General features: G+C 44.0%; 1 protein-coding gene across 21 annotated transcripts in view; it reads right to left on the reverse strand.

Moving 5' to 3' along the window:
- Positions 1-25,749, reverse strand: part of RBFOX1 (RNA binding fox-1 homolog 1) — a 1,459,852-nt gene that overhangs the window by 1,000,038 nt on the left and 434,065 nt on the right. For 2 of the 21 annotated variants that reach the window (XM_083710869.1, XM_083710874.1), the window contains exon 1: positions 1,481-2,013. The exons of 17 other annotated variants lie outside the window; for them this stretch is intronic. In XM_083710869.1, the coding sequence (XP_083566995.1) occupies positions 1,481-1,483 (3 nt within the window). In that variant the 5' untranslated portion in view covers positions 1,484-2,013. Of the gene's footprint in view, positions 1-1,480; positions 2,014-25,749 lie in introns of those variants that run through there. 2 more of the 21 variants (XM_083710878.1, XM_083710873.1) reach the window with 1 other exon arrangement.

The raw sequence follows: 25,749 nt of genomic DNA on the forward strand, positions 1-25,749 counted from the left end.
TATATAGTATCATTTCAACTTGTAATGTGAACATATAAAGAAAAATGGCTAGGAAGCAGGAACAAGATGAAAAAAGGTCTGCTACAGCAGTATTTATTGAAAGCTTTTATACTTAGATACAATTTCTAGGGGGAAGCTAGAGAGCAGCAGTTCCATGCAGCTGCTAAAATCGCTTCTGATTTTTTGTTCTTTCAAAAAATGATCTAGATTTATTTTAAGAAATATGAACTGTTTTTCACACACACCACATTGGAACGATTTTGGGAACATATATTTTTACTACATCTTCCCTTTCAGAGCTCAGCATATGTGCAGTTGGAAACTAGCTATGCATCCCTTGGTACATGCTTATAAGGAATATGCCATGCATTTAATCGAATGCACAGGACTTTACAATAATTGATGCATTACTGCATTTTCATGCATTTTTATTTCCTGTTTGTGGTCCTGCACCCAAGTGTGCAACTGCTCATCCTCATTATCATATCTTCCCACACACATTTATCTCTACATGCCCCCAGCATAAATAGCATAAACAGCTCTCCCAAACTCCTATATTGAGGCAGGCAAAATAAATAAATAAATGCTGATTTATTACCAAGACAGTATGTAAATAGAACCTCCCTCCCGAATTTAAAAGCCATCTCCTTCAGGGACACCATGCCAATCCCTGCTCCTTCCCTTGCCCATGTCTTCTGTTTCAAAAAAAATTAACGATGTACTCAACCAACCAAAGGTAAGCAGCTCTGTAAAATCTCAGTGATGTTGCCATGAAAGAATAAAGCATGTGCTTATAAAAGCTCCTACAAATATCAACAGGACTGAAGAGTTCTCAGCTGTGCCTGTCCTTTCAGCATCTATGTTAACTACCAACCAGAACTTCCACACAAAAGCATAGTGTGTTTCCAGAACTTTGGGGGCAGGGGGAACCAGTATAACTCTACCACAGATAATGGAAGGAATGAGGTGGGAAATGTAAAGCAAGGCTAAATATACCTTGGAGCAAAGTACTCCTAAGCAGCACAAAGTCACCGTAAGGTTCAAAGGCATTTTCTATATATATATAGAAAATGACAGCGCTGATGCTTATGCATCAGAACATCTGGTTACTATATATACATGGTAGCTATCATGGGGGGGAAAGAATCACATCTGGCCTAAAATCACTGATGAGGATGGGAGATGGGAGATAGGAAGGGTGGCCCACCCCCACTCCCAGACACCTCCTTGGAAAGAATATTGGCAACAAATAGAAACCTCTGGAAGAAGTTCCTTACTACAATCTAATTTAGCCACAAGCTGTCCCAGCACACCTGCGATGGGCTAAGCGGGCGGGGAGGAAGAGAAAGCGCAACACCTGGCTCGCCATTGGTCAACCAGCCCTTGCCCCGCCCCCTGCCCCGCCCTCTCTTAAAATGAAATTGAGGCCAAGTCTGCCTCTCCCCAAGCCCTCGCCAGCCAGGGGCCCACTTCCACCTACCATACAGAGAAGCGCGGGGCCCCCAATAAGTTCTCCGGGATCTTCTCTCCCGCTCTCTGTCCTCCTCCCGTCGCGTCCAGATTCGTTGGCTAAGTAGAGTTGAAGATGGGCGAGAAGAAAGTTGGCGCCCTTCGCTTGTCGGGCAGAGTCCAACTCAGGCGAGGCGGAGGAGGGCCTGAGGGGGCGCAGGGCAGCGCTTCTCGCCTTTCCCCTCCTCCCTCAGGAAGGAGAAACGCCGACTTCTCAGGTGCTTCCCCTCAGCGGCTTCTCTTCCTCCTCGACGGCGCGCGAGAGCTTTTTCCCGCGTTCTTTGAGGGGAAGGAGAAAACTTCGCTCGCTCGCTCGCCTCGCTCTGTTCGGCCGAAGTGGAACGAAGGAGAGGAGGAGAAAGAGAGCTGCGCTTGGGTGCGCGAGATTGGGCGCCAAATAAAAAGCCCGTTAATAACAATAACAACAACAGTAACAATAATAATAAAATACGAAAGAGCAACGCACTCTGAGGCGCAGGAGCCGCCAAGCTGCCGCCTAGTCTGCGCGCACGCGCGGTTGTCCCCCTCCCCCCCCTCGCAAAAAAAAAAGAAAATACTCTTTTTCTGAGGCGAGAGAGGATAGCCGAGAGGACTGCGGAACTTGGGACGATGGCGCGCGGGTGCGCGCGTGCGCGTGGGGGGGGGGGTCGGCACCTGAAGAAGCTACTGAGGAGCCGTCGAGAAACACCTGGCTGGACTGGAGAATTATTTAAACAGCATGCATCCCCCCCCACCTCCTTCCTGGTCGTTCAGGCAATTCCCTTCCTGAGGAAGGCGTAACTAGCACCCCTCTCTCTCCATTTTTTTTTTTAAAGCCACCCCCGTCACGAAGGCAGCTGGCAAAGCTGTGGGGAGACAGGGAGAGAGAGAGCGCGCGCGCCTTTTGGAGACGAGGGCGGCGCGTGCCGAGTCGGCGTCCGCGCGTGGCTCCTCCGAGGCTGGAGGGGTGTGTGTGTGTGTGTGTGTGTGTTAGATTGACTGACTGAGGGGAGGGGGTGGGATTCCCAGCTGAGGGAAGAGCTGACTTTGGCCCGGCGAAATAGGTAGAAGAAGGGAGGCGCTGCTGTTGTGGCGGCTCTTCTCTCCCCCCCCCCTCCCCCAAGCCGGCGCTGCGAAGTGGCTCGGAGAGGGAGGTGACCTTCAAAGGGGTGGGGGGGGTGGGGAGATAGATGATGAAGTGTGTGTGGAGGCGGAGGCGGCTGCTGCGAGATCTGCGCGGCTTTTAGCACAGCCCACGCGCGAGGGTGGGGGGTGGGGAGAAATCGCAAAGCGAAACGGCCAGCGGGGTGGAGAACCTGCCCAGCTGAAGGAGCGGCGCGGATCGCAGCACCTTCCGCACTCAGGGAGGGTGGCGTAAGTCTCGCCTGCCTCTTCTCTTCCTCCCGCCGCCGCTTCTGCTGCCTGCCTGCCACCGGATCGACTGTGCGCATGTTTACTCGGATGTAAATCCCCCCCCTTTCGATCACTGGGCTTTACTCCCGAGGAAGCGTGTAGCCGATTCTCTCCGGTGGGGAGTTAAGATCCCGGCATCTGCGTCTCGCAACTACAAGTGTGGGTAGATGGATTTGGGGGGAAGCGAGGTTTTATTGGCAGGGGAGTTGGGAAGGAGAACCCACGATCATCAACAACAACAACACTACAGCGTGGAGGGTGGATTTGTTGGAGGGGGGGTTAGAGGATAACCCCCGTCCCCTCAACCGACCTTTATGCGATCTGTAGGCATTTTCTACCAAGACACAAACGTCCCGATGCTTAGCGTGTTCACAGGACACTTAGATTCGAGAAAAGCCTATAAGGGTCCGGAAGATGGGCGTAAGTCATCCTGGCTCAACTCTTATGGAGTTTATTGCCGTCCCCGCCCCCGCCCCCAACATACGAGAGGAGAGGGGTGAATCTCCCAACATTTATTGGAGGAAGGTGGGGTATTATAAGTCTGCACTGTTGTTGATCTATTACATTTTATCTGTTTAACTGCCCTTACCTAACAACATTCACAAGTTGACAATAGCAGCTGCGCAGAGGCTGAAAAGCACTTTTGGTTTCATGTGGGTGGGCAGGGGTTGTGTGCATGTGTCAACTAAGAGCACCTTTGATGTAAAGGTGCCTCCTTTTTAGAACACTCTTTTGCCAACCTAGTACCTTCCAGATGCTTAGGACTACAACTCCCATCAGCCCCAGACCTGGGGTTGATGGGAGCTTTAGCCCAAAACCACTGGAGGTTTGGCAGCAGCAGTTTTAGTAGCTCATTGCTAACAGTAGCCTGGCACATAGTTGTGTTTTTGCAGGCATGGAGATTAAAGTGATGGAAAAAACCCTGCACCTGCTTAATTTCTGTTGTGTGGCACAGGAGCAGTCTGGGAGCAGGTAGTGGCAATCCTCTTTTGGAGCAGGGATTTTGAGGAAGCCATCCAATTACATGGTTTGAAAGCTATTTCTATACACAGCCAGAATCTGGACTTTAGTTGGGTCAGAGTTAGTGAAATATAAAGTCACTTAAAAGAAACTTTAGGAAATTATAAAAGATAAATACAAACTAATAATAATCTTCCTTTATTTTCTTTCATCTGTACAAAAGCATAAAATCAAACCTCCCACCACCATCAATTAGCAGGACTGTAAATGCATACAATTTTCAGTGATTTTTCCCTCCGTTGTTTAATTATAAACCTAGAAAATTATACTTAATTCCTAGTTCTGTAAATATTCAGGTGTGAGAGTAGTTACTAGTCATGAATAATCACAGGGGAATTAAATGGAACCAGTCTCTTGGGTAAAGGCAATCCCCTACTTCAGTAACACCAGTGTAGGTGCCTTGAGAAATGAATAAATTGAAAGATTATGCAATCAATAAAATATCCCTTGTGGAGGAGTTTGCCTGTTGCATCGCCATGTGATTCACTGTTCTGACATTGCTGCTTCCCAATTAGCCTCCAGTCGGAGGCACATAATTCTGCCACATCTTTGCATTGGTTGTACTGGGCAGTTAACAATTCTCTTTCGTTTATTTATTTTTTACAAAAAAAAACACCTTCTTGGCTTTGAGTAGCTTCACAGCAATTAAATCTTTATATTTCAACTACCTTTTGTCCCCACCCTGCGCTCAGCTCTCACCTGTGGCTCCTAGAAGCTATCAGCATGTGACAGTGGCCACACCCAGGGAAACAGCTTTGAAGCTAAGCCAGGTGATTGTAGCTGATGGGTCTCAAACCACTGGTGAGTTAGGAAATTCTCTTGCATGTGAATACAGGCTCTGGTGGATTGAACAGATGAGACCAATAGTGGGTCCAGCAGTCAAGAAGGTCGTTTCTGTACATGCTGCAGAGGGAAGTGAGGGGCAGATGGGGCTCATCACCCTAACCTGGGAAGGGAGCCCATCTAGGAGAAGGAAAACTGATCCTAGACCTCTGCTGCCCTGTGGGATATCTGCAGGAGAAGAGAAGGTTGAGGAGTAAACCCTACAGAAGTCTGGAGTGGAGTCCCCAAGACAATTTAATGGCACCTTTTCCACCCCCTTCTGGCAATTCCTTCAGCCAAGCAGGTGCCAAATGGCCAAGGCTTGCATCCCTTTGGTGCCCCTAATGCAGTGGTTTGACTCCGTCCTGGAGATGAACTGCATTGTCTCTTGAGACAGAGGAATTCAGCAATTGGACAGCTCCCTCATACAAGATGCAAAAACCCAGCAACTATTCTTTCAAGCAGGGATTGAGAGCAAGGGGCTGTGTAGGTGCTGCTGGACAGCTCCCGTCATTCCTAACTATTGCTTATGTGGGCTTGGTTTGCAGGGAGCTGAAGTTGAACAGCATCTGGTTTTCCACCTCTGACCTAGCCTGCACAGCCAGTGTACAGACCAATTCTATGCATATGTCTGCAAGCAAGTCATATTGAATTCAGCTGAACTTTCCATCAGTAAGTGTGCAAAAGATTGCATATTACTTGTGCTCTCTGTGAGAAGTCTTCCACTCTAGAGTGTGAATACTACATATCTGCCTGTGACCATTTAACGAGGTTCTACTTTCCCCACTCCAAGTGATTCCATAAAATTTGTTCTGCAACCAACCATTATCCAACATGGGAGTTCTCACACTTTACCATTTGTTTTATCTCCTAAATATTTTGCATTTTAAAAAGTTGCTGCTCTTTCTGCAGCTTCTAGATGGGAAGACTTGCAGAGGGTGGCCAAGTGATTTGCTCAGCATTAAGGCATAGCCAGGTCTGAAAAGTCTCCTAGGGATGTGTGAAAGGCAAGTTTCTAAATAATAAACACCACCAGGAAGCTAGTGGCTTAGAAAATAAGGGGTCTATTATCCTCTTAATTCAGAAGCATAACTCCCATGATGTTAATGGTGCACCACATAAAAGAAAGAGCGTGGGCCCTAAATTATTATGCTGTACATTAACTAACTTAAGTCACAAATGCATCACACAGGGTTGAGTACACAAGGGCTGCAACATTAGCATCTCAGCAGACACACAGCTTTGTTTATCTGTCACTTAAAACCTTGAAAACAACATACAAGTTTTAGAATTCAGCACTCCTGAGCTGCTAAAGACTTGTGTTCCTTTTAGAGTCTATGAAATGTATGGAGAGAGGAAGAGAGGTGAGCTGAATGAGGAAGTAAGGTAACGCTTACCAGTAAGGTTTCAAATACTCATTGATACCTGACCAGTAAACTAATTAAATGTTGTATGATGTAATGGTTAGAGAACCAAACTAGGGGTGGTATTCAATGCTAGCCCTACTCAGAGTAGACCCATTGAAGTTATGGCTAACTTAGGTTCATTAATTTCCTAGTCTGAGTTTGACTAACACGGGATACAGGCCTAGGGCTGCAAAAGCAGACATGAGCTCAAATCCACACTCAGCAATAAGAGCTCACTGGACAACCTTAAGCCAGTCACTATCAGTCTAAGCTACTCTGCAGGGATGCTGAGAAAATTAAACCCTTTATGCAATCCTGAGCTGTTGGGGTCCTGTAAAGTCTATCAAGAGGAGATAATCACAAAGGACAGCTGGTATGAAGCTGCAAAGTTTTTAAAAATTGTGCAAGCAAAAAAACAAATACTTGGTCACCTCTTAATTATTTTACAATAAGAAAGAAAAACCTCATCCCCACCCCAAAGGAGTAGTCAGGAATGTGAAACGCTTTCCCCACAAACAGCTGCTAGACCTGTCTGTCTGCAATTTGGCATTCTGGAGGTCTCTTGTGCCTATAAATGCCATCCACTTTGGCCAAAAAGGGAAAAAATCAATTGTAAGATTCTCCATTACAGTGAATGGGGAAACACATTGTTTCCTTTATGCAGGAGGAGCTCAGAACTCAAAACACAGACTGAAGTGGAAAGAACAAAAAGTGATTAAGAAACAGATTACAAAATCATTAGTCACACATACAGACATAAGGTGAATCATGCAGCCTGTGCACACCCCTACTATCCAATAGGGATACAGGTGGTGCTGTGGTTCAAACCACTGAGCCTCTTTGGTTGCTGATCGGAAGGTTGGTTGTTCGAATCCGCATGATGGGGTGAGCTCCCATTGCTCTGTCCCAACTTCTGCCAACCCAGCAGTTCAAAAGCACACCAATGCAAATAGATAAATAGGTATCACTGCAGCGGGAAGGTAAATGGTGTTTCTGTGTGCTCTGGCACTCGTCACGGTCCTCTGTGTGCCAGTAGTTTAGTCATGCAAGCCACATGACTCAGAAAGCTGTCTGCAGACAAATGCCGGCTCCCTCGGCCTGAAAAGCAAGGTGAGTGCCGAGTGTTAAGTCTATTGACTGGACTTAACCATTCAGGAGTCTTTTACCTTTACTACCCAGTAATAATGCTAACAGTACAGTAGGATAGATAGCAATGTATTTTAGCCTCTTGTGTGCCTGCTGAACGTTGGGTAATCTGTACTTTGCCTTATGTAGCAATCTGATTGGAGCATTAAAGCCTTTAGCAGAAATAGAGCTGAGAGTTCGAGTTCTTCAGCTGGCGGTGAGGGCCAGGACACAAGCTCTTCATAATCCCTTTGCTAGCTTGTCCCCAATAGGGGAAAGAAAACCTTATCTCTGCAGATCTAATGTTACACAGTATAATCCACACTTGGGGGCATGAAGCAAAAAGGGTTTGATCTTCTCATTTAGACATCAAAACAGTTAATTAAAGATTATATGAGAATGCAGAAGGGTTCATGGTGCGCCACTCACAGTTGCTGATTAAGAAAAACCTTATTCTCACCAGGAAATGTGCTGGTAATTGCTGGGAGAGTTACAAGTGCTAGATTGAAGCCTTTAAAAGCCATTAACAGACATCTTTCCAGCACAAGGAAAACAGGTAAACAAGTTAATATGCAAGATGAAGCATTGTTACAGAATTATCTGGTGGCCCCATTATATAAGAACACAGGGCTGCTTGTTATTTCTGGAAAAGGAACTTGCTTCACCAGACTCTTCAGTTTGCTAGGGATACTGTAGAGTTGGAAAAGGTTTAGAAAAGGACAGCTAAAACGATCAAGTGGGTTGGGAGTGACTCTCCTAGAGAAAGGTGAGTAAGAGGTGACACAATAAAGGTGTATAAAATTATGTTTGGCGTGGGGGAAGTGGGTAGAGAAAAGTTTTTCCTGTCTCTTTCATAACACTAAATCTCATGGACATCCAGTGAAGCTGAATAGTGGATAATTCAGGACAGATAAAAAGAAATCATTCTTCACACAGTGCACAGTTAACTATGAAACTTGCTCCCACAGGGGGTAGTGATGGCCACCAACATGGATGATTTTTAAAGAGGATTGGACAAACTCATGGATGCTAAGACTATCAGTGGCTACTAGGCACAATGGCTATGCACCAAACATAACACAGTAATGCTTTTCAATACTCTTGTGCTCAGGGCTTACGTTCTCAGGCCCTACTTTCCCACAGACATCCGGTTGGCCATTGTGAGAACAGGATGCTGGACTAGATGGGCCATTGCTCTGGTCCAGCAGGCTGTTATTTTGTTAGATTTGTCTAGGAGGCTTATTGGCCCACAGCTCACATTCTTTGACAGTGCTGGCTCCATGATAGGGCTGTGGGAAGAATTTGTTTGACACGTTTTTCACAGTGGACCGATCCGATGCTTCTGAACTTGCTTGTGGATCAGAACACAACTCCCAGTCAGAGTGTGCACTTCTCCAGACCTTGCAATGTCTTTGTGGTATGAGTGCAAAAAGCATGCCTAAAATTACCTAAGAGATGTGGGAAGAGATGCAGAAAGTGCAAAATGTTCATTTTACAGGCATATACATGGAAGAGCATTAAAAAGTGTGTATTCTATGTACACAGGATGCACAAAATGGGTCAGAATGGGATGCAGTGTGATGGAATGGGTTGATGGTTGATGCCAGCAAGACTCAAACGGAATGGAATTAGCTGCTCAGATAATCCTTGCTTCAAGTTAATGCTTGCTATGTCATTACAGCCTGAGCCGATGCATGTTTACCCAGGAGTAAGCCATGTTATTCTCCTGCCAACCTAGCAGTTTGAAAGCACATCAAGTGCAAATAGATAAATAGGTACCACTCCACTGGGAAGGTAAACGGCATTTCCATGTGTTGCTCTGGTTCGCCAGAAGCGGCTTAGTCATGCTGGCCACATGACCCGGAAGCTGTATGCTGGCTCCCTCGGCCAGTGAAGTGAGATGAGCACTGCAACCCCAGAGTCGGCCACGACTGGACCTAATGGTCAGGGGTCCATTTACCTTTACCTTTAAGTCATGTTATTCTTAGGTAATCCTATAAATTTGCCCCCTTAGCCACTAGACAATGGCAGTTCGTTGATAGTAGATGTAGTTACAAATGAAGCAAAATGCATCCATAGAAAGCTAAAACAAAAACACTAGTCACTAATCCCGGCATCAAACATATCCTTTACATCAGTGATATTTTGCCGTGTGTGTGTGTGTGTGTGTGTGTGTCACAGGGAGGGAGGAATCATGAATTACAAAGGAAATAATTCAGTCTAAAGGTCTGTGAACAAAAAAAGCATTATATTTAAAGCAGGGTCTCTCCACTTGGTTCTGACTTTTGACAGGGTCATTTCAGCAGTGGTTCCCTGCTGAAACGGAATGCCCTCCATCATGAGGTACACCTGTCTTCATCATTATTAATTGGTGTGGGGATCAATGGTCAAAGGTGATGGGAGTTGTAACCTAACAACAACTGGGTAACCAAGGCTGGACCAGCCTTCTCCTTGGGATAGGCATCCCCAACCTTTGGCCCTCCAGATGTTTTGAGACTACAATTCCCATCATCCCTGACCACTGGTCCTGTTAGCTAGGGATCATGGGAGTTGTAGGCCAAAACATCTGGAGGGCCACAGGTTGGGGTGCCTGCCTTGGGAGGAAGGGGAAGAACAATGGCCAGGGAAAGGAAAAGATGGCAGTGAGGACATAAGCATTTGAATCTCCTCTGACATTTGAGTTAACTGCTTAAAGGTGGTATTCAGTGCTACCCTGTCTCAGTCTGACATTGCTAACTTTGGCTTATTAATTTCAGTGGGTCTACTCTGAGCAGTACCTAGTTGACCACAACCCTGAATACTGGTTATGGAGGGGACACAGTAAATACGGTTTGGATCTGTACCTGGATTATGTTCTCAAACCTACTGATAAACAATTTTCTTTTTTTAAGTGGCCCTCTCCTCAACCTAATGCTATGAGAGAAGGAGAACATTTTTCTTTTTCTCCCTATATATAGTTATCAAATTTGCAGATTTCTCCAAAGCCAATGTAAATGCATTTACCCAACAAGGCAGTTCAGTGCAAATGTGCTAGAGAGCATATTGAACTACTTGTAATGAAATGTACAACCTTAAAAACAAGTAACGTGTATTTGTGGGAGCTGCTGGTAAATTATGAAGGGGGTTTTTTGTGGTGGAGGGTTGTTGTTACTGTTCTCTCTCTCTCTCTCTCTCTCTCTCTCTCTCTCTGTGTGTGTGTGTGTGTGTGTGTGTGTTAAAAACACTTCATAAATCTCCAGGAAAAAATACCTATTACCTTTCAACCATTAATATATTTTTAGCTGTTTATTTATAAGCATGATATCTTGTGCTCCAGATAGTTCTAAAAATAGAGCATTGTCAGGAAATTTAAATCTGGATGGCCTTAAACATTATATAATCTCAAATAGAACCATTGCAATCAATAGGACTACTTTCATGTGTGAGGTTGTGTTTAGTCTACAGACCAAACACACTTACAGAACAATATTGTGGTCTCTGGCAAGGCATCACAGGTGGCAAAGGATTACTTGGTTACATAGGAATAAATTCTAGTGGAGCAGCCATGGTGCACGGCAATCTTGGTAAGTAAAAAGAGAAGCTACAGAACCTGAATCTACTTACATTCCTTTCCTTTCACTCTCCCCTATTTTTTAGTTGTGTTGTAAGCCTCCGGGCAGGGAGCAACTGGCTTTTTTTCATTTCCGCACAATGCCTAGAAAACTTGAGGGGGTTTTTTTACAGATGAAAAACAGTAGCTGCAGAGAATAGTGCCTCAACCCAGCTTTCTTTAACCTGGTGCCCTCCAAATGTTTCTGGACTAAAACCATCATCCAGCACCAGGCAGAAATCTTGTGATAACCTAAACAATAATGAATCGCTTAAGAATAGAATAAAAAGCCCTGCTGGATCAGATCAAACGCCCAAGTAGTCTGACATCCTGTTCTCACAGTGGCCAACAATATGCCCATGGGAAGCCTTCAAGCAGGATTTGAGTACAACAGCACTCTTTCCACTTGTAATTTGCAGCAACTGGTATTCACAGGCATAACACCTCCAACAATGGGGGTAGAACATAGCCATCAAGCCCAGTAGCCTCCAGGAATTTGTCTAATCCTCTTCTAAAGCTATTATTTGCATTTACTAAGGAAATGCAATAGAATGGAATTCATTGTGACTTGTTTCCAAGTAAACCAGGGTAGGATCATGCTCCCTGACTGCTAGCAAGCAAACCACAATGAGGTGAACACTATATATCATTTCCTCTCATCTTGCCTTGTCCACAAACCTTGCAAAATAACCCATAAGTGCAAAATTCTAGTCATCCTAGCAAATACATGTCACTATCCAAACACAATGTTTTTCAGGAAATTGTTTGTTAGGCAAGCATTTGCATAAGTAGTCAACAATTTCCATTGATTCCTATCGGAAAATGTATAATGCATTCCCAAACATGGAATTTCAACCCCCAGGCAAAACTCAAGAAAACCCCCTGAAACCTTGCAAAAGGCACACAAGGAAAGAAAAAAAATGCTCTCTTATTTGTTCAATCTTCCCCTCCCTCCCATCATTGTTTTTGGCAAATCGGCTGCTGTGGACCAAAAAACCCACAAAAATTAAGCCTAGTTTAAGGCTGCTTATTTCTGGGTGACTTCTAGCTTAGATTACTGCAACATGTTATATGTGGGGCTGCCTCTGCAGACAGTTTGAGAAACTTCAGCTGGTGCAGAATTCAGCAGCCAGGTTGCTCACCAGTGCAAGATACAACATATAACGCCAGTCCTGGCCCAACTGCACTGCCTGCCAATTAGCTTCCAGGCCCAAGGTGCTAGTTTCAACCAATAAAGCCAAGACCATCTGGGCTGTGTGACCTGGCAGACCTGCTCCCTGCCTTGCAGGCCTTTCCCCACATGCCTGGGAGGCTGAGGCCCTGACTGACATCTTCTGCAAACACCGAGGCTGCTGAACAGAAGCTTTGGTTGGAGTATTGTTGAGGAGTGGTGGTTGGTGTTGTTAATGTTGATTTTTAAAAATATCTTTATTTTGGATCTGATGATTTAAATGGAAATTGTTCAATTTGGTTCTGTAGTTTTTGATGTTTTCTTTACTGTTTATGGCCACTTTTGTTATGTTTGAAGTTATGTGTTTTTTATAAGTTGGGACGCGGGTAGCGCTATGGTCTAAACCACTGAGCCTAGGGCTTGCTGATCAGAAGGTCAGTGGTTCGAATCCTCCATGATGGGGTGAGCTCCCGTTGCTCAGTCCCAGCTCCTGCCAACCTAGTAGCTTGAAAGCATGTCAAAATGTAAGTAGATAAATAGGTACCACTCCATCAGGAAGGTAAATGGCATTTCCGTGTGCTGCTCTGGTTCATCAGAAGTGGCTTAGTCATGCTGGCCACATGACCCGGAAGCTGTATGCTGGCTCCCTCAGCCAATAAAGCAAGATGAGCACCGCAACCCCAGAGTCGTTCGCGAATGGACCTAATGGTCTGGGGTTCCTTTAGCCTCTACCATGGTTGTAACTTTGGAAAGCCGTGCATGCAAATAAAATGATTGATTTGATTAAATGGCTCAGGACCACAATACCTCAAGAACTGACCTGGATCCTGCAATCATCATTTGGCACCCCTTTTTCATATGCCTCCTCCATAAATGGTCTGGAGGGTGGTAACATGAGAATGAGCCTTTCCTGTGGTGGTTCCCTGCTTGTGGAATGCTCTCCCCAGAGAGGCTCATTACATATCTTTAGTCACCAAACAAAAACATTCCTCTTTTCCCAGGCCTTTTTTAAATTAGCCTTTTAAACTGGGCATTGGGAGTGTTCTTGTTCTTGTTTGTTATTTTGGTATGTATTTTTTTTATGTTGTAAATGACCCTGTGATCTTTGGATGAAAGGTGGCATAGAATGAATGAATGAATGAAATGTTTGTTTGTAGTCTTATACACATGTATGACTGTTTCCAGCAGTTCTCAACCTGTGGGTCCCCAGATGTTGTTGGACTACAACTCCCATCATCCCTGAGCTCTGGCCTTGCTTGCTAGCTAGGGGTGATGGGAGTTGTAGTTCAACAACATTTGGGGATCCACAGGTTGAGAAAGGCTGGTTTAGAGCCTGGGTAGGCAAACTAAGGCCTGGGGGCCAGATCTGGCCCAATTGCCTTCTAAATCCGGCCCGTGGATGGTGCGCGAATCAGCGTGTTTTTACATGAGTAGAATGTGTCCTTTTGTTTAAAATGCATCTCTGGGTTATTTGTGGGGCCTGCCTGGTGTTTTTACATGGGTAGAATGTGTGCTTTTATTTAAAATGCATCTCTGGGTTATTTGTGGGGATAGGAATTCATTCCTTGCCCCCTGCTGAAAAAGTTTGCTGATCCCTGGTTTAGATACCTGAATCTATGGCATGCCTACCAAAGTTTGGGGACCAATTCCTCATGTTTGGATAAATGAAATTTTGTATAATGAGCATTTGGATAGCAGGACCTACATCTGGGGTGGTCTTACAAAGCAGTGCAGTCATTTACCTTAGTAGGAATATTAGTAATATAGTCACAGGCCTTATCAAGTGGATTGTAGAGGGGCACCCACATATTTTTTAAATCAACTGGATATACCACTGTGCACCACAGCCTTGCGAATACAAATGATGCCAGCTCCATGTTATCCTTAAGAGTCTTTCATTTTTTTTACCAGCTTCTGTATATCAATATCTAGAAAAATAGAGGGTTTCTAAAAATGCTAATAGTTTGCAGATTACTGTAATTTGATGTAATTTGATGTGATTCAGTTTGACTCCATCTGACTAATGGTTTTGTTATGAGTGACGAGGTTAAAGCGAGTGTAGTTTGCAAATAAAACTGCAGGACTACAAAAAAAATAAAATCATATAGTTCTACTGTGTCCTTCTATGGAATTTAATGCTATGAAATTATGACAGAGGGTACAAGCAACAACTGTAATGATGTTCTCACACTTCCCTCCCTCCTATTTGTGACAATTTCTTGATTTCATAAGAACATGCAAAGAGCCTTGCTAAATCATCCCAAAGCCCAATTACCATGACTATAATAAGCAATAAATTTATTAAGTGGTCCACCAACCCCCTCATGTACTCATCAGTACATAAGAAGAAACTGCTGAATCAGCCCAACAGCCCATCTCTTCCAGCACAATGTTCTTACAGTGGCCAACCAGATGCCCCAATGAGAAGCCTACAGGCAGGACCTGAGGACCACAGCACTCTTTCCACATCTTATTCCCAAGCAACTGGTCTTTTGAGGAATGCCACCTTTGCTACTGGAGATATCATAGCACCTCAGGGCATGGCCATGGGCAGTTGAGTGGCATGTTAGGGATGGACAGGTCTGTAAATGATGATTTCTCTCCATTTATCATTTTTTTCCTAATTCTAGAATCCTCAGGAATATTCACCAGCACTCTGGTGCTCATTTCTCCTAATATAAATGCTTTATGTAGGCCATTTTGCCTATCACACAAACTTTGCAGTGTTTTTTCTAATTCATGCATGTTATTTTCACTAATACATGCTTGTATTGCATACAATAACCCCACCCCTTTTCACACATTTTATGGCTGGAGAACTGCATCAGAAAATTCAGAGAAGTGCAAATTTCAAAGTAGCACAGAGCTGAATTATGGAACTCATTCTCACAGGGAGGTAGTGATGACCACCAGCTTGGATGGCATTATGAGAGGAACAGACAAATTCATGGAGGAGAAGGTGATTAGCCATGATGGCAATGCTTTGCCTCCAAAGTCAATAAACAGCAATGTTTCTAGATACCAGTTACTGCAAACTGTAGGGTGGAGAGTGCTGCTGTGTTCTGGTCCTCTTGATATCCCATAGGCATCTTGTTGGCTACTGTGAGACCAGGATGCTGGACTAGAAGGTCCATTGGCCTGACCCAGCCATCTCTTATTTTCTAAAGATAGTGGCATTTGCATATAGTTTCGTGAAGTGCATATTAGATAGTATCACACTGAAATGCAAGCTGAATTTTTCCCTCTTTCCAGTTTCCAATTAGTGTATAAGAAATCACATCTCCAGAGATGGGATGATGGCCTTGGACACATCTAAGGTTGTATTAAAGACCACACAAAGGCAAGTTAGGAATTACTGGATATAGTGACACAGTTGACACAGAGACTGAGTGGTCTGAGCTGCAAGACAGGCCTTCTTTCCTCCTCCAATAACCGGTGACAAAAGAGTCACCTCAGTGGGGTTTTCATTACACACTAAGACAGCGCCAGCATATTCCATTTATCCAGTCATTCATCTCCGCCGGCATGAGAGAAGCTTTAGAAAATTAAGAGCAGCTGAAACTATATCACACGGCAGAAAAGTTGAAGGCGTTGTGAGAAGAATCACTGTATGCAGCATATTTAAAGACCAAAAGCTGATCAGTGCTGAAGGAAGCCCAGAAATATATTGTTTCATTGGAGAATTCTTTAAGCAATTCATTTCATCAGCGATTCTAATATCTCAACATGATAAAAAGAGGGGTGGGTGGGTTGTGTAGGGTAGGTTTAGGTTTCCTCTTGGCATCTTGTGAATGAAAGGGGCATGGTATGATGTAATGAAGATTCTGGTGGAGAGGGACATGTAGGGCCTTAATGAGAGCTGGCTGGGGAATGGTTTCAGGTCAGTGGTAGAGCCCCCACTTTCCCTATAAAAGGCTGCAGGTTCAATCCCATGTAGGCCTGGGAAAGACTCCTGTTTGTCACCTTGGAGAGCTGCTGGCAGTCAGTGCTGACAGTACTGATCTGGGTGGATCTGTTCCTACTCTTACTTCTGTTTCAATATGGATAGAATTGCATGGCTATCTTGATTATGAACCTCAGGCTTCACAATGGCAACTCCTGCTACCACTAAAAAAATATGCAGTGCCTACCTATATTGTCACTGAAGAGCTGAATGTTTGCTAAATGTTGGGCTACGGCATCAGCAACATTCTAGCCGTAAGCTTTTTGACATTGCTCAAGGAAAAACCCACCATCTATTATTCTGCCCAAAATACAAAGGTCAAATGTTATTAATTAACACAGCCACACAATTCACTGGAGCTAAATGGTTGTTCTTAAATAGCTCTTTGATTGAGAACTGATGCCTCATTAATCTTAAAACACAGCAATTTGAGAACATCACTAAAGTCAAATAGAATTATGACTGACACTGTGGGCAACACCATTTGTCACTTGCAGGAATGGGCTCACTCTCTAGAATCTTTTCTCAAACAGTCAAATGACACTGTTTTAATGGTACAGTAAGATGAGCTGGTTCTGCCATGAGATTGACTGAAGCAATGGATGGAGTAATCAACAGTTTAGTAATATATTATACTATTACTAATAGTATTATTCTATTTTGTATTAGCTAGAAATATTAAGCTGATGTATGTAAGTAAGGAAGTTTGTTTAGGGACTACAGGGTTAATTTGTTAACCCTGACCTGTTTGGGGATCAAACTAGAATGTAAGCACTGAAGATGTGTGGATTGGTACATATTCTATCTGAAGTTGGGAATTACATTCCTTTAGCTCCCATGAACTTTTATGTATTTTTAATTAAATTTATATTGTGCCCTTCCTCCCAAAGGATCCTAGCTTGTGGATTCGAAGTCACATAGCCAGGCACTGTACCTGGGAATAACTGCCTTTGAGAGAGCAGATGAAGGCAGGGGCTCACAAGGGCAATATATATACGAAAGCATATATATATATATATATATATTTGCAAATAAATAAATGCATTATTGGAAACAGCATACAAATGATATAGATATCAATGGGAACAACATCATGGTCTTCCTTTATTCTCTGTCCTTGCAAGGTTGGGGGAAGGGAAGGTTCCTCCAGGCATCATCAATGGGAATTTATAGACCTCAGGAATATTTCCCTGCCCCTCTGAATGTTCTCAATGGGCTCTGCATGTCAGTATTCCTTTCCATTATCTTTACTTCCACCACTACAAAACTGAAGTACAGGAAGGGAAGAAAGGTGATGCTTCTTTACAAGAAAAACACAATGTTCCCATCTCACTCTCTGTCATTGGCAACTTATGCATATTTATCATGCGCATAAGGAGGAGGGGCAGCAGGCTGGCACTGGAGAGAGTCTCACTCGTGCAATGTCTGGGGCAGGTGATGTAGAGTATTCATTTTAATTCCAAGGGACAAACCCCTCTGTCTTGCTGGAATAGCAGCCAGTTGCCAGAAAGAGACTCCTCTATCAAGATTTGCATACAGACACGTATTGAAACATACGTTGTTATTTTAAGTGAATTGAAATTGATATTTAATGCAGTACACACACACACACACACACACACACACACATCTCCACTTGCAGCTGAACAACAGAAGGAGCAGTAAACAGCAAATATTAGGGGGTGGGGGAGAAATTCGACTGAGTTTATATTTAAAGGTGAACCTGTTCAATTCACACTTTCCAAAACAATACACGAACCAAAACATAGCCAGCTTTCATAATTCACACTTCTCCAAATTTTGCAGTGCAGTTCTCCAACCAAGTAATTTGTATTAAATGCATAGACTGTTTTTTTAAAAAAAAATTACACAGATGCATTGTATTGGGCAAAATCACTTTGCAAATATGTGCACAAATGGGAAACATTTGCACTGAAATGCTGGTGGATTTTTACTAGGGCTTTTTTTAAAAAAAGAGAAAAATAGGCATGGAAATGTGGCAAACTGATCTGGAAAAATGAGAAACAGAGAGAAATGAAATCAGATTCAATCATAGCTCTCTCTCTCTCTCTTTCCACTGTATAGTCACACTTGCTGGTTAAGGGTTGTATTGAACCTTAATCATACTCTGAATGGACTGATTGAAATTAACAGGCATGATTAAATCAGGTTTACTCTGAATAGAACTAAACTGGGCACAAGCCTTTCTCTCCCAACCAGATGACAGGTTTAAAAATGCCATCACCGAATCTTCAAGAAAAGAAACAGGGACTGGATGATGTGAGGGGAGGCCAACGGTGAGGTTTTCTTGCCTTTATGGTTAAATTGGGGGAAAGGAATCAAAAGCTGGACATAACACTATTTTATCCTTCCCTGAAAAGAAAAAACCTGCCCAGAATCTCTTTGCTTTGATGCTTAATATTCCAAGAAATCCTAAAATGCATACATATAAAAATAAAAATTAAATTGCTTCCTGTCACTCAAGAAACAGAGCAGCTCTTTATTTGAACCACTGCACTTTCTCTCTGGGCAATTTACTCCATTCCCCCCCCCTCCCGAACATCACAGACTGTTTTATTTTGTGAGTGAACAGGGGGGAGCTTCAAAAGCTTCTCAGCAACTTTTTGATGCCAAAAGGTGAGACCAGTTATTACCTGGTCACCATGGAAACAAGGATGTTGAGTCCTCTCCAGTGACATTGTCACCGAGCTCTGTTTTATTGTATAATCATTTGGAGTATTATTTAAAGAAAGGGAGAGGGAGAACAATGCTGGAGCCATTCAGAAGAAAGACAATTTAACCAAGGCAAGTCTTTTGTGCAAATAGCAAAACACACTTCACTTTGTTATTACTTGTTCAGATATGACATAACCTGTCCTATCCTGAAAGTTCAGGACATGTAGCAAAATGAGACTCCAGAGGAAAATGAATTATCCCCTCCCCCCCCCAAAAATTAGTTTCCCTCTTGTTTCTCAACTCACCTCTGTAGTTCAAACCACAGAGCTTTCTCAGGGAGACAGCAGGGGTAGCCGATGCGATGCCCTCCAGATATTGTTGGACTTCATCTCCCATCAGCCTCTTGACCATTGTCAAGAATGCTGACAGCTCAGGTTCACTCTTTAGGATTTTGGATGAGTCTGTCTAGGCCTACCTAGAGGTACCAGAGACTAGACCTTCTCTATACAATAAGATGCTCTGCCCCAGACGCCCGATCAGCTTGCTCCACCACTATTTGCACAGCCCTACCAAATGGAGAGGGAGCTTTGTATGCCTAACTTAAGTAAAGGTAAAGGTACCCCTGCCCATTAAGTCCAGTCGTGGATGATTCAGGGGTTGCGGCGCTCATCTCGCTTTACTGGCCAAGCGAGCCGGCGTTTGTCTGTAGACAGCTTCTGGGTCATGTGGCCAGCATGACTAAGCTGCTTCTGGAGAACCAGAGCAGTGCACAGAAATGCCCGTCGTGGGGATTTGAACCGCCGACCTTCTGATTGGCAAGCCCTAGGCTCTGTGGTTTAGACCACAGCGCCACCTGCGTCCCACATGCCTAATTTAGTTTATTCTAATTTTGCTTCAACTTGCTGTGGCCTTTCTGTGTGATGTTATTCATAATGTGTTTCAGGTATAACAGAAAGTTAGTTTGAGTAGCCAGAACTCTGAGCACCTCAGGAGCAAACATACAAAGAGTCGTAATGGCTAATTTGATGCGCTGTATTAGATTTTTAAAAGTGAAGCAAAGGCATGATAAAAAACGGTTAATTTTGCTGATTATAGTAAATTTTTTTACAAAAAATACAAAAAAATACAGGCTAATGCCAATTGCAAGCTGTAGGTTCAGTGTTTCAGTAGTAGAAATTATTGTGTATAACATAAAAAACAAGACTGATTGTTATGTTTAGATATTATATGGGGAAATATGGTACATAAATTATAAAATTTTAAATGTAAATAACCAGGGTAATTTTAAACCAGCATAACACACAATCTGGTCTTGTCTTCTGTTTGTAAGATTTACTCAGAAAACTATAACATAAGTTAAAGAGTATCAACAGGAAACATAAAATACAATTCAGATGTACACTCTCTGCTCTGTATTTTTTCTCTCTCCCAAGGGTGGGTGGGAGGAAGGAATGTGGATCAATCCACTTCACAGGCATTTGTGATTTTTGTGAGTGAAGAAGATCTGTTTTGAGACTGTGGCCTATGCTTGCTTGTTTGTTTTTTCTCACCTTGAAAAAACCTATCCAGGTCAAAGCTCTAGAGAGCAGACGTCAAAATAACTGCTGGCTCCCAGCTGTGCAAACTGAAGTTTAAGATAGATACACAGATGATAAGCACATTGATTCACATTGTGTGGAGAAGTCGCATATGGCACCCCTCCAAGCACCGACAGGGACTGCCTGCTTTTATCCAAAGTCTCACAATTATTTTTCAATGGAAACACATGCAATGAAATTACCTCCAGAGTAGCCAAGAACTAATGCAGCATCACCTAGGGCAATCTCTTCATATCTAAGAGTCAATCTTCTCATATATGAAGTGCAAACAAAGAGTGTGTCTTGATTTTAAGAAGCTTACAAGTTTTGTGGTGCATGGCAATATTATTAATTAATTGATTGAAATTATATACCACACTTCATCGAAAGACCACAGAGCTGTTTCCAATACAGAATGTAACAAACGTATGTCAATACATAATGTAATACCCGTATAATAATAATAATAATAAAAAAAGAATAACATGAATATATTCTTAACGATAATTAAGAGCGGGGCCAAACTCCACTATGGCTCTGATCCAGGGTGTGCATGTGACAGGTTGACCTACCTTGGGCCTCCTCCCCCTGGATCTGGTCCAGAATAAATTCAGGGAAAGGGTTAACATACAGTAGAAACTCGTGTTACGTCCCCCTTGCAAACGCTGCAGGTTACGAGCTCTGCTAACCTGGAAGTAGATGCTCCTGGTTGTGACCTTTGCCCCGGGATGTGAGCGGAAGTCATGCGGCAGCAGCGGGAGGCTCCATTAGTGAAAGCGTGCCTCATGTTACGAGCAGCTTCGGGTTGAGAACGGACCTCTGGAACGAATTAACTGGAGGTACTACTCTATACCCAGGAAAGGGAATGCACCCCCCCAGCTAAGGATTGTCCCCCTCCTTTCACAGATTGGTTTGAGCCATCCAACCTGACCTGTACCCAATTTGTCCGGTGCCTGACTCCCTCCAAATATGCCTAATTTGGCTTGGGCCTTGGCCAAATCCTATGCGCAGCCCCAATAATAATACACAATAAAATACAGATCGTCCTAATATAAATATATACCTAATATAAATTATTACCCACTCATCTCAGGAACAGCTATAACACATATCTTACAGCAACAGCTTAAAAAATAAGAGGGAGGCAAATCAGCAGTGGCAAGGTATCTAAACTACAATATAGTACCTGTGCATCTTCTTCTAGTGATAAAATATATTGTGTCTCTTTCTCTCTGTGTTATGTGAGTGCTGGGGGAATGACTTCTTTTTCAATAGATATGTATCAAGCATCTGTTTCTACTATTCTCAGAGCTCCTGAAATCAGCTCCCCATTTCCTGTGGAGCTTTGGCATTATTATTTTATGCATAGCAATAAATAATCAAAGTCTGAACACAATCTACATTCGAAGCAAACAGAATCTAGGAATGAACGTAATAAGCGCTCTGACTAAAATCTATGGAGTAATCAGCCCTCTGAAATCCTGTGAGGATTTCAAAAGCGTTGCTGTGTCTTTAGCTATCTGTCTTTATTTATGGCACCCTAATCAATGTCAGGATTGCAGCCCAGACCTTGTGCATTAGCAGCACGAGCCTTTATAGTATAAGAAAAAGCAAGTCTTGTGCTAAAGAATAACAAAGGCTTATTGCTAAGGTCATCTGGTCCTTCCCAGCTCCAATTTTTAGTGTCCTCATGCATTAACACTTTGCAAAATACTATGGTCCCCTTTGACTATCCAGTTCACAGCTGTTACCATCAAAGCTAGGAAATTTTCAGGAAGAGACCTACTCGTGGAATCCTTGTAAAGAGCCCTCATCTCTTCCTGCCTCTGTTCCCATCTGCATAGTTTATTACCACTCATCAATTTGCAGCGATAAAAAACAGGTCAAAGGATCCAGAAAATTTATTTGTGGACCTTTGCTTTCTGATGGGCTGAGGAAGGCATTGCCTTGTCCCCCTCTAAAAACTGAGAATGAAGAGGTATCCAGGATCTCTGATAACACTCAGCACAATATTAACCCTGTCTACTTGGAAGTAAGTCCCATGTAGAGATGTGGGAAACGTTTGATTCAGTTTGCATCTGAAGCTGAATCAAGTTACACATTGCAAAACAAAACAAGAACTGAAACACAGCTGTCCTTCAAAATCCACATGCATCCAACTGCATTTTGTGGCATAGTTCTCCAACCATACAATGTTTATGTATGCTTTGTCTGCACTGGTGTACTTGATCGCACCTACAAAGGAGATGCCTGGTTCTCAGTGACCAAATTGTGTCCTGCCCTTCTGTCTCCAGGTCTGCCAAAACATCCTCATGTTCTGCTGCTCCGTCTAGGTTGGCTGAAGTCCTCTTCCTCCCTGATTATGGTCTGTGCTCTACAGGAGAGCCTGGGAAGAGCGCTGGCCTCTAGAGGTGCAAAGGGAGTGTCTCCCTCCTTCATCTGCTCCTTCTCTTTTGTACTTCTCTTGCTTCTGGGGCTGCCCAACCATGCCAGATTCCAACAGAGCTGAGGGCTCCAAGACAGGCACTCCAGGAAGGAAATATTGTTTGTCTGTTTACATCCCACCTTTCCTCAAAGGAGCTCAAAGTGATGTATATGGTTCTCCCTCTCCCCATTTCATTCTCACTACAACCTTGCAAGGTAGGTTACATGGATAAACTGATGGGCCCAAAGCCACACAGTGAGCATCATTGCCAAGAAAGGATTTGAATCCTGGCCTCCCAGGTTCAGGCCAACACTCCAACCACTATACAACAGAGCTCCATGCTGCTACCAAGCTACCAAACCCACCAGCCTGGAATTTGTGTGTGTGTGTGTGCTTTAAAAAAGAAAAAAAATCGTAAGATAAGAAGACCCCACTGCTACAAATTTAAGCCTAATCATTTTACCCTCATTCTTTAATTTTGTTTCTGGAGTTCACCTGAGATCCAGGTCCAGCCCATGACATTTTGCCGCCTGAGGTGCAGGACAAGAGGGTGCCTCCCCCTGTTTCAGACCAGCAGCTGAAACTTATTCCAACAATGGAAATGGACAATGTCCTCCACTGCACTTGAATATAGCAGGCTAGCTTAGGGAACAAAGAGCAGGCTGCATAGAACACACAGCAGAGTCCACTGCTTGCCCTTCAACATCTGCTACCTGAGGCAGGCACCTCGCTTTGTCAAATTGTAAGGCCGGCTCTGCTGGCAGCAGCTATCCAGAGAGACTGTCCCAACCCTACCTGGAGATGCCAGAGATTGAACCTGGGACCATCTGCATGCACAGCAGATGTTCTACCACTGAGCTTTCCCAATCCTCACAAGGATGTGCAGTCCCAGGGCTGTAAAGGGTTCTCCAATCATATTCTAGTTTCTGTAACTTCTAGTTGCTGGCTTTCTTTCTTCTCTGTCCACTGCCTCACTTCCACCTCTGAAATGGTCATACCAGGACATATGGGAAGAAAGCCTACACACACACACACACACACACACACATGACATTATGCCTCCACAAGGTTTGGGGAGATATGTCCTGGGAGAATCATGCAGGTTCCATTTCTTCTTACTCAGTTTGAATCAGGAACAACTATCTATCTATAATTTCAAGACAAGTCCTCCCCCCCCCTCTCCGCCCCCAGAAAACAGATCATGCTAAGCAACCTGCGAGCACAACTTGGATTTTCTTTTCTTTCCATTTAAACAGCAAAGGCAATGAACTGCTTGTGAATAATGTACACACCTCAAATTATTCAGAGCAGATTTGAATAATGAATGTGTTTGAGAAAATTGTACATTGTTCATAGACAATTCATGGAGAGAAAGACAAGCAAACATCCATCACTTACTCGCTGCTGCCTGCTCACTCATTACACTCTGCACATCACAGCAGGTTGAGTCCATGGGAGGGTCTGTTGCATATGTTCTGGTAGAAAAAGAGTATTAAGCCCATTACCAGGTTGCCAATTTTTCTTTAACATGCTCGCAGTCAACACAGAGCCACAAGAACTACAGAACAGCCTTCCCCAAACGGGTGCCCTTAAGATGTTTGGCCTGCAATTCCCATCAGCAGAGGTGTAGTTGTCTGATGACACAGGGGGCTAAAGACCTGGTACTATTTCTGCAGCAGGATCCCTGTCTCCAGCGTCCTACAGCTGCCCAATCAGCATGAAAGGGGATCTTTGTAGTCACTGTGGGGAGACTTAGTCCAATGACATCCGAAGGGTAGCACACTGGCTGCCCCTTCTTTATAGCATTTTTTACCCTGCTCTTCAGCCAAAAATGCTTCCAAAAATAAGTTCAATACCAGACAAGGCAATTCCTGTCCCCAGGCTTGTAACTTAAAAGACATGACACAAAAGGAATAAGAGATGAGGGAAGAAAAGGGGGAAGCACAACACAGGGGCAGAGAGAAGGGAGTCGGCAGCAAAGTTGTACCCTCTCCTCGGCTGCAGCTCCACTCGTGGGTCAGGCTGGACCTGGGGGCACAGCGCCCCCCCATGCCACACACCTCTTGGGGGTGCGCCCCATGTGCCTGCCCTGGGAGTGGTAGTATATGCTCCACTGCTGCTGATAGCACAGCATAGCCAATGGAATGGGCCCTTCTCTCTTGGATCGTGTTTCCTGCTACATCCAGATAGAATGACTACTTTTAGAGGACAGCTAAGGGAGAGGAGGAGCCAAATGGAACTGCTTGTTGGATTCTACCTCCTGTTATCATAGTGCCTGGGATTGAAGGGAGCTAGATCTCAGCAAGATCTGGAGGACATTGCGTTGACTGCCCCTTCCTTTTTTTAACCCAGCTGTGCAGCCAATTATTTTTTTTGCCATAGCAGCTTATGTAAGGAAGGGAGTCTCCATAGCACACTGTACTTTCAGCGTGAGACTTTCTGCAGTATTTGCCAAGGTGGTGGTTAGCACTGTTTAAAATGTCACAGTGCTGAGGTGCAAAACTTTAAATCAGACGCTCTGTGGAGCCATTTCACATGCAATGCCTCATTCTGAGGAAGGACTCTCACTTGGAACGAGGTGCTAGTCACCCTGAGAGCTGTGAAGGAGGACCACTGACCTCTAAAACACCTGGCATCATTCCTTAGATGTAAGGCAGTGCTTGCCGGGCTTGAGTGGGGCAGACAGCTTCTTGGGGGAGTGGCACCAAACAAACACTTACATGTGGACAAGAGAAATGGTGTTGGGCAATGCTGGGGTTGCTGGAGGCAGATGTGCAGGTGCCTCCCCTCCTTGACAAGGGACTGACCTTGCCTAATGGGAGAGCCAGTCTTGCACGAGCATGACCTCTTCCACTCATGTTTTCCAGCAACCGATATTCAGAGGCAGGTGATGGGCAGCAGATAACACTGTCCATTTGATAGCTTCTGGGACTAGCTATGAAGGTTGTGGTAGAGATCTTTTCCATGCAACACTTTGTATGGTGGCCAGTCACTGCCTTGCAGAAGCAAAGAGCAGACAGTGTTTTGGGGATGTTGCTCCTGGTCACCAATGCTACATGGAGGATGAGATTACACGCAAGATGTAAAAGGTATA

The sequence above is a fragment of the Podarcis gaigeae genome, assembly GCF_964106915.1.
Source record: "Podarcis gaigeae genome assembly, chromosome: 14".
In the NCBI taxonomy this organism is placed as follows: domain Eukaryota; kingdom Metazoa; phylum Chordata; class Lepidosauria; order Squamata; family Lacertidae; genus Podarcis; species Podarcis gaigeae.